The sequence below is a fragment of the Carlito syrichta genome, unplaced genomic scaffold (genome assembly GCF_000164805.1).
Source record: "Carlito syrichta isolate Samal-C Ts95f unplaced genomic scaffold, Tarsius_syrichta-2.0.1 Scaffold303270, whole genome shotgun sequence".
NCBI lineage: Eukaryota > Metazoa > Chordata > Mammalia > Primates > Tarsiidae > Carlito > Carlito syrichta.
The window spans coordinates 30,679-40,621 of NW_007247366.1; the positions used below are offsets into that span (position 1 = coordinate 30,679).

Here is a 9,943-nt window from a genome sequence, read left to right on the forward strand (position 1 = left end):
AGGTGGGTCTCAAACCCACAGGCTCAGGCAATCCACTCACCTCAGCCTCCCAAGGCGCAGAATTACAGACTGAGCCACCAAGCCTGGCAATTTTTTATTATTATTATTTTAGAGACAGGGTTTTGTTCTGTTGCCCAGGATGGAGTGCAGGGGCATGATGATAGTTTATTGCAGCCTTGAACTCCTGGGATCCTTCTACCTTAGCCTCTTGAGATCCATTTCTTACAGAGCTAGATTCTCCAGGACCACCGGTTCCATTTTCCCTGTGAATAGTAATAGTGACTTGATAAGTATGAATTTATTGGTTGATTAAGGGACCAGTGTCATTCGAGGATGTGGCTGTGGTTTTCACTGAAGCAGAGTGGAAAAGAATGAGCCTTGAGCAGAGGAACCTATACAGAGAAGAGATGCTGGAAAATGCCAGGAATCTAGTCTCATTGGATGAGGACTTGTTCTCTTCCTTCATTCTTCCATTCATATATTTACTGACCCCGTACGGTGTGTCAGCCAACGCTCTATGTCTTAAAACATGTCAGTGAATGAAATAATAAAGCATGTTTTTCTTTTGTGGAGCTTACATTTTAGTGCAGGGAGATTGACAATATACAATAAGTCGCATATGTAGGTAAATTGTATATGTTAAAGGATAATAAGTGCTACATAGCTTAAAAATATGCATAATATACATAGGGCAGAATAAAGGGGATTTGAAGTGCCTGGGTATGAAGGCAACTGGCTGAATTTTTAAGTTGGGTGGTCAGGGTAGGCCTCCACGAGACGTCTAAGCAACGGCTTGATGGAGGCAAGAACGTGAGATATGTGAATCTGGTGGGAAACTGCTCCAGGCAGGGGGGAAGCCAGTGCTAAGGACCTGAGGCAGGAGCAGGCCTTGACCTTCTGAGGAAAAGCAGGGAGGCCACTGTGACTCAGCACAGAAAGCAAGGAGGAGAGTAGTAAGAGATGCCTTCTGTCACCTAGAAGTTGGAAAAGTTTAAAGTATAATACTCTCAATTTTATGTTTTATGGATTACTGGATATCACATATCATATTTTTGCTCATTTATTTAAAAACTAAACTAGACTAACCTGGGCAACATGGTGAGACCTCGTCTCTACAATAAAAAAAAAAAAATCACAAAATTAGCCCGGCGTGGTAGCGCACGCCTGTAGTTCCAGCTATTTGGAAGGCTGAGGCGGAAGGATTGCCGGAGCCCAGCAGGTTGACACTGGGGTGGCCGCGAGTGTGCCACTGTACTCCAGCCTAGACGACAGAGTGAGACTTCAACTCAAAAAAAAAAACAAAAAAAGCTAAACTAAACTAAACTAAAACTAACCAGGTACAGTGGCTCACGCCTGTATTCCCAGCACTTTGGGAGACTGAGGTGGGAAGATTGCAGGAGACCAGGAATTTGAGATCAGCCTGGGCAACATGGCGAGACCCTGTCTCTGTTTAAAACAAAAACAAAACCCAGCTGGGCATGGTGGTTCTCGCCTATAATCCCAGCACTTTGGGAGGTGGAGGCAAAAGGATTGCCTGAGTCCAGGGGTTTGAGAACAGCCTGGGCAACTTGGCAAGACCTTGTCTCTACAATAAATAAAAAAATTATCTGGGTGTCGTAGCGCTTGTCTGTAGTTCCAGCTACTTGGAAGACTGAGGCAGAAAGATCACCTGAACCCAACAGGTCAAGGCTGCAGTGGCCATGACTGTGCCACTGCACTCCAGTCTGGGTGAAAAAGTGAGATTGTGACTCAAAAAAAAAAAAAAAAACCAAAACAACCAAAAAGCCAAAAAAACAAAACCCTAAAACTGTTATTTATCTAGGTTGGCAAAATTATTCTGAATATTCCTGATTTCATGATGAAAGTCATAATTTCAGAGTTACAAATTTCTGTCAGAAGCTTTTTCAAGGCTTGTCTTAATTTGGTATAGCTATTAGTTAAATAGTTCTGATTTGTTCTCTTTGTATCTGCTTGGACCTATTTTGAACTGCTTTTATCTAATTTGAATTGGCCTTGTTTCAATCATTTTGGCTTCTAATCTAGTTTCTTCATCTATTTCAATGTAGATTCATCCATTTAAATTTGCTCTCAGCCAGCCAAACTCATTTGGTCTTGTTTTTATCTTGTTTCATCTGGCCTTGTTATTCTGTATCTTTAAGCTAATACATTTCACAGATTCTGAAAAATATATTTAAGTTGACTTAAAATAATCTGATATAAATTAATCTTTATTCTGAAACTTTGGATCCCCTTGGATCCATTTCAGGATTTAAACTGTTTTTATTCTTGACTCAATTTTCCCTTTCTCTATTTGTCACTTTTTGTTTTATTGCTGAATTATTTAAAGCAAATCTCAAATGTCATGACATACTACTTCTATTATATCACAGTGAAACTCTAATAAATAAGGAAATTTTCTTACACAACCACAGTGTCATGATCATCTTTATAAAATTATCAGTAGTGCTTCAATATCATCTAACACTTAGTCCATATTCAAATTTGCCTGATCATTTTGAAAAAGTCTTTTTGCAAATTTGAATCAGGATCCAGACAAGATTCACACATTCCATTTTCTTTTTCTTTCTTTTTTTTTTTTTTGAGTTGGAGTCTCACTTTGTCACCCAGGCTGGAGTGCAGTGGCACACTCATGGCCACTGCAGCCTCGACCTGCTGGGCTCAGGCGATCCTTCTGCCTCAGCCTTTCAAGTAGCTGGAATTACAGGCATGCACCACCATGCCCTGCTAATTTTTTAAAAATTTATTTATTATAGAGATGAGGTCTCACCAAGTTGCCCAGGCTTGGGCAACCTATGGGCTTAGGCAATCCTCTCATCTCGACCTCCCAAAGTGCTGGGATTATAGGCATGAACCACTGTACCCAGCCTTAATTAAATATTAATTTTATTTCAGGACTATAAATGAGATATAGATATAAAATATAGATTATAAAAAGGAGGCTTTGGTTCTGATGGTGCTGAGAACATCTCATTCTTCTGCCTAAGGCTCTAGTCCTTTCTTAATTAACTCTGCTCCTGTCACTCATTTACTGAAAAATATGTATAGACTATTACATGCCAGGCCTAGTTGCGGGTTCTTAAACTATATCAGTGATATATCTGGGAGAAGGGTGCTCCAGACATAGGAACTAGACAGTGCAAGGAGTCATGAGGGGAGGACAGTGTGGCTCAGATGGAGTGGATGAAGGATGAAGTAGAGGTGGGATCAGTGAGCAGCAGAATGTGGGACCTAGTGAGCCATTCTGAGGAGCTTGGCTTTTACTGTAAACATTATGGACTTTTATTATTTTTTTAAATGAAGAGTCATATGTATTATAAATGTAGAATGAGCTGGGTATAGTGGCTCACACCTGAAATCCAAGCACTTTGGGAGGCAGAGGCAAGAGGACTGCCTGAGCCTGGGGGTTCAAGACCAGCCTGGGCAACTTGGCAAAACCTCTTCTCAACAATAAATTGAAAAAGTAGCTGGGTGTGCTGGCTCATGCCTGTAGTTCCAGCTACTTGGAAAGCTGAGGCAGATGGATCACCTGAGCTCTGCAAGTCAAGGATGCAGTGGCTGTGAGCGTGCCACTGCACTCCAGCCTGGGCAATAGAGTAAAGACTCCAACTCAAGAAAAAAAAAGAAAGAACAAGAAAAAAAAAATAATTGTAGAATGAAGAAGGAAGAGGGAGAATTGGCTTTAGTCACCCGCTCCCACGCCATTCTTCCAGTCCTGATCCTGGGCAGAGCTCTTGTGGCTTAGGGATCAATTTCTTTCACATGGATGGGGTCCTGGTAAGATTGGTTTAGTAGCTCTTCTGGAGCAGCATAGCTTAGCGACTCCTCCCTCGTCTTCCTGTCCTAAGAGAGTTGGTGCAGTTGGGCTGGATGTCTGGGAATCTCCTGATCAGGATGTCTGGATGGCACCTTTGTGGCTCTAGATTGTAGTCAAAGCCTGAAGCACCCCTCCCCCTAGATTTAGTCCAAAGGCCTTATTTGGCTAGCTGTCATACTCAGAGGTATTGCATCTATGTCAGGGGGCTTAATTCTCACTTCTTTCTTTTCTTCAAAGACCTAGTCAAAGTAGCAAGAGTCTCGTTATTTACTTAGCAGCCTTTTTTTTTTTTTAAGGACAGATGTAATAGAATATAAACCTTTGACCAGGTGTGGTGGCTCATGCCTATAATCCCAGCAATTTGGGACACTGAGATGGGAGGATCATTTAAGGATGTTTAGATACTTAGGAAGGCAGCTTTATGGTCTTTGTGCCAATTAAAGATGGAAAACTAGCATTCTGCATAGGACAGAATAAATTCATGGGTGTATACGTGTTTGGTTAAAACAGTTCTTCTATTTGTTAATCAGGAAGGAGTTCAGGACCATCTGGACAACATAGTGAGACTCCATCTCTATTTTTTAAAAAAAGAATAAAGCCTTTGTATGCTAAGTAGTTCAGAGCTATCTGTGGTGTGTTTAGAGTATTTAGGAGCACATGCTTTGGCATCATGAACCCTGTTTCGTCTTTTCTTACTTTGTTACTTGGACAAGTTACTTAACCCCTCCAAACCTGTTTTCCCAACTATGAAATGTTGACAGCAGGATTAAATTTGATCTTCAAGTAAGGTCCTGCATAGCACAAAGCACAATGCTGGGTCCATAGTAAATGATACTTATTATGGGATATATTATTATTATTAATGGTAATAATAATAGTAATAGTAATAGAGCTTACAACCTAAATGGCAGGCAATAAAGACCACTTAGTAAAAGTAAATAAATAGATAAAAATGTAGACTGGCTGCAGTGGCTCATGCCTGTAATCCTGGCACTTTGGGAGGCTGAGGTGGGAGGATTGCTTGAGCCTAGTAGCTCGACACCAGCCTAGGCAACACAGCAAGACTTCATCTTTACAAAAAATAAAAAAATTAGCTGAACGCAGTGGTGCATGCCTGTAGTCCCAGCTACTTAGCAGGCTGAGGTGAGAGGATTGCTTGAGCCCCAGAAGTTGAGGCTATGGTGAGTCATGTTTGTGCCATTGCACTCCAGCCTGGGTGACAGAATGAGACCTACAGATTTTATTTGTCAAGTGAGAGAGTGAACCAGTAAAAAAGTTTTGCTGATTAGTTCACAGAAGGAGAAATATCAGGGATGTTTAGGTACTTAGGAAGGCAGCTTTATGAACTTTGTACCAGTTAAAGATGGAAGATTAGCACTCTGCACGGGACAGAATGAATCCATGAGTGTGTGTGTATGTGTTTGGTTAAAACAATCCTATTTGTTAATCAGGAAGGAGTCTTCAGTTAGGCTAATAAAGGGCCTGGCCTCTGTTCTGGCAGAGTTGTGGCAGGATTTATGGTTGTTTGTTATCTTCAGCTGGCTAGAAACAGTTGTAATCCAATTTGGATATTTCTTAGGAAAAGTGCAGCTAAATGGTAACATTTCTGCATCTGCTAACTTGTGGAAAACAGAGAAGAGCAGGTCTTAGACTGACTGGGGAGCCAAGAATGAGTGTTTAGTCTGTTGTGCCTATCTTCACCACTGATGAAGCCGCGCTTTCTGGTAGAACCTAGTGCATAGCAGCAGTCCTCTAACAAATATTTGTTTATGAATGCAGAAACACAAATGAAGGTTTCGTATGCACACTGTCTTTTTTTCTTTAATAGACTCTCCAGCCGGGCTCGGTGGCTCAGCCTGTAATCCCGTGCCTTTGGGAGGCTGAGGTGAGTGGATTGCCTGAGCCCGCGGGTTCGAGACCCGCCTGGGCAGGCAAGACCTCATCTCTACAATAAAATCAAAAAATTAGCCGGGCATGGTAGTGCGCGCCTGTAATTCCGGCTACTTGGAAGGCTGAGGCGGAAGGATCGCCGGAGCCCAGCAAGTCAAGGCTGCGGTGGCCGGGAGCGGCCACTGCACTCCAGTCTGGGCGACAGAGTGAGACTCCAACTCAAAAAAAAAAAAAAATTGACTCTCCATGTTGTCTGTGTTGGAGTGCAGTGGCTATTCACAGGCATAGTTGTAACTTTGCTGCAGCCTCAAACTCCTGGGTTCAGTGATCTTTCTGCCTCAGTCTCCTGAGTAGCAGGAACTATACACTCTTTAACCACTGTTCTATACTGCATTCTACACTGGGAGGATATCCAGACAAAGTGACTCCTACCTCAACTCATGCTTTCTTCTCAAAGGAAAAGGAAATCACAAAGAACATTCCTGTGTAGGTCATAAAGATTATTCTCACTCAGTGGAAACAAATGGTTGAGGCATTGTTTCAGTGAGATTATTGCTTAGAAGACAATTTTAGTATAATTGAAGATATTTCCAGAGCTGAGGATGCCTCTGATGTTTACTCAGAAGATTCTTTGTTGGGATAATATATATAAAAGATTCTGCTGTGGATTTTTGGATTCAAGTACAATATGACAAATGTAAAAATGAGTGGAATGCATAACCTAAATCTGATCATGTGAAAACATCAGGAATATTCTATAACATAGTCTAGAATATAAAGATCACTCTTAAAAAAGGACAATGTCCTTAAAAAACACCAATCTTATGAAAGGCAGAGAATAAAGGAGACTAAAGAAACATGACAACTAATTACAATACCCAATCCTAGACTGGATCCTGTACTGGAGAGAAAATGCTATAAAGGACATTATTGGATCAGTTGACAAAACTGAAATATATATGGTAGCTAGATAAAAGTATTATGTAAATGTAGGCCGGGCTTGATGGCTCACACCTGTAATCCCATCACTTTGGGAGGCTGATGCAGGAGGATTGTTTGAGCCCAGGAGTTCAAGACCAGCTTGAGTAACATAGTGAGACCTTGTCTCTGCAACAAGTGAAAAAATTAGCCGGGCATAGTGGTGTGTGTCTATAGTCTCAACTACTTGGGAGGCTGAGGAAGGAGATTGCTTGAGCCCAGGAGTTTGAAGCTGCAGTGAGCCATGATCATGCCATAGCACTCCAGTCTGGGTGACAGAGTATGACCCCAACTAAAAAAAAGAAAGAGTATTATGTAAATATTAAATTTTTCAAAGTTGGTAACTATACCATGGTTATGAAAGAGATAGCCCTACTTTTAGGAGATACACACTGAAGTATTTAAGGGAAAAGGCCTATGATATATGCAATTAATTCTCAAATGATTCAGAGAAAAATATATACATATAACACACATATATACATATGTAATATACAAATGTTAACAGTAGGTAATCTGGGTTAAGGGTGCACAGATTTTCTTTACATTATTCTTATTCTTGCAACTTTTCTGTATATCCAAATAGAAAGTTAAAAGAGGTTGAATGGAAATATAGGTCCTGTACAAGGAGTGAGAGTTAAGGTGTTGGCTGGAGGTAAACCCTTAAGAGACACCGGGAAACCACTCTATCCATCATATATCCACAACACTCTAGTTCTAAGAGGGATTCAGGGACAGTTTTCTAACCACTTACAGTCCCTGTGAGTGTGAAGATGGCAGAGGTCTAGCTTTTGAGAACAGAGGTGCCAAATGATGATACTCTTGAATGAGTGGTCTTTGCACCTGACTACTTCTTTCTGCAACAATGTCCTTTCATCGGCTTCTATGACACTCTCCTGTTTTATTTTTTCTACATCTCTAACCTCTACTACACCCTCTTCTACCTCATCTTTAGATTTTGGTCAGGGTTTGATCTCCAGCCCTAGCAACCATTTGAGAATAAATTGCATATCATAAGACAGGGAAGAAGTGCCTAGTCAGCCCTCCCTGTATCTACTCTGAAAACTTTCTGTCTAGCAGAGTCAAAACCAGCAGAAGTCCATTTCTGGCTCTCCTGCCCCCTGGCCTTTGGCAGTCAGCAGTTCCTCAGCCAAGATGAGCTACACAATCATCCTATTCCATGTTTCCATGCAGGAAATCAACTCTAACCAGGAGACCCCTGCCCAGGAGATCAACAGCAGCAACAACGTTCGGATGAAAACCACAGGGAGTCTGAAGCAGAAGCCCAAGGAATGGAAGGAGGCCTAAACTCTTGTTTTGGAGTACAAATGAGAGGGAGAGGTCAGTGGTTTTCTATAGCACACTCCAGTAAGCTCTCAGGGAGGCAACAGAAGATTGGAGATGTAACTCAGTCCAGCCCAGCATGCAGGCTCTGAGGAAGTAGAGTTCCTGAGAGGGTAGAAATCTCAGGATTTGGAGGAGTCATGTTTGGAGAGTGTGCACTAGATTTTAGCCAGAAGTCAAACCTGCCAGACATGAGGCAGTCACAGAGGAAAATCTGTGTGCAGGGAGTATGGGCAAAGCTTTAGCAGGAAGTCACATCTCCTCAGACATTGGAGGACACACACAGGGGAAAAGCCTTATGTCTAACGGGAATTGTGGGCACACCTTTATAGATAAGTCAGTCCTCCACAACTACCAGAGTACACACTCAGGGAAGAAGCCTTATGTGTGCAGAGAGTGTGGGTGTAGCCTTGACTGAAAGTCACACCTCATCAGACATCAGAGGACACACACACAAGAGAGGCCATTTATGTGCACGGTGTGTAGGTGGGGACTAGTGAAAAATCAGACCTCATCAAGCACCAGAGGATTCACACAGGGGATAAGTCTTATGTGTGCAGGAACTGTGGTTGAGGCTTTAGGATGCGATCATACCTTGTCATACACCAGAGGATACGTTCAGGTGAGAAGCCTTTTGTTTGCAGAGAGTGTGAGCAAGGCTTTAGTAATCAGTCAAGCCTCCTCACACACCAGAAGACACATTCAGGGGAGAAGCCTTATGTGTGTGGGGCATGTGGGCGGGGTTTTAGCCCACATGCCCCAACACATACCAGAGGACACACAGTGGGGAGAAGTCTTACACATGCATTGAGTATGGTTGAGACTTTAGCCATAAGTCAGCCCTCATCAGACACCAGAGGACACACTCAGGGAAAACCCTTAGGTGTGCAAGGAGTGAGGATGTGATTTTAGCAACAAGTCAGCCATCAGCCACACCAGTGATCATGCTCAGAGAATAAGCCTTGTTTGTGAGGTAGTGTGGGCAGAGTTCTAAGTGGGCATCACCCCTTATCACACATCAGAGGACACCCTCAGGGGAGAAGTTTTGTGTACAAGGAGTGAGAGTAAGGTGTTAGCCGGAGGTAACCCCTTAAGAGTTACTGGGGCCGGGCTCGGTGGCTTAGCCTGTAATCCCACGCCTTTGGGAGGCTGAGGTGAGTGGATTGCCTGAGCCCACGGGTTCGAGACTCGCCTGGGCAGGCGAGACCTAATCTCTACAATTAAAAAAAAAGAGTTACTGGGAAACCACTCTATCCATCATATATCTACAATACTCTAGTTCTAGGAAAGATTCACAGACAGTTTTCTAACCGTTTACAGCTCCTGTGAGTGTGAAGATGGCAGAGGTCTAGATTCTGAGAACAGAGATGCCAAGTGATGAGCCTCTTGAATGAGTGGTCTTTGCATCTACTTCTTTCTGCAATGATGTTCTTCCATTGGCTTCTATGACACTCTCCTATTTTATTTTTTTCTACATCTCTAATCTCTGCTACATCCTCTTCTATCTCACCTTTAGATTTTGGTCAGGGTTCAGTCTCCAGTCCTAGCAACCAAGGGACTCCTTAACCATGTCCCTTCCTAGATTCAAGTCTCTTTAACCACACTCTGAAAATTCTTCAGACCCAGGACTTAAACTTCATAACCACGCTGTCTTGGCCCTCCAATAACAGGGCGAATACTGCTAGCAATGCCCCATCATCAGCCTTCCAATACCAAGTTTAAGGGTTTTTAAACACAGCCCCTCCTAAATCCTCCGATCTCAGCACCCAGTCTTTAGCCACACTCTCACTCAGTCCTCTCATAATGGTTGCAAGGCCCTTTAGCTGCCTGTCTTACTCTCCCAGGGCTCAAGGGGTCCAGATTCTGACAGTTTTGCCTTACTCCCTTCTTGGCCTG

The 9,943-nt window shown here is 42.7% G+C and overlaps 1 protein-coding gene across 1 annotated transcript in view; it reads left to right on the top strand.

The window, feature by feature from the left end:
* Positions 1 to 8,620, top strand: part of ZNF589 (zinc finger protein 589) — a 16,501-nt gene extending 7,881 nt beyond the window's left edge. The window contains 8 exon segments of the mRNA XM_021712429.1: positions 315 to 436; positions 7,776 to 8,011; positions 8,014 to 8,061; positions 8,064 to 8,141; positions 8,144 to 8,253; positions 8,255 to 8,350; positions 8,352 to 8,532; positions 8,535 to 8,620. Of these exon segments, the coding sequence (XP_021568104.1) occupies positions 315 to 436; positions 7,776 to 8,011; positions 8,014 to 8,061; positions 8,064 to 8,141; positions 8,144 to 8,253; positions 8,255 to 8,350; positions 8,352 to 8,532; positions 8,535 to 8,620 (957 nt within the window).
* The last annotated feature ends 1,323 nt before the right edge of the window (positions 8,621 to 9,943 follow it).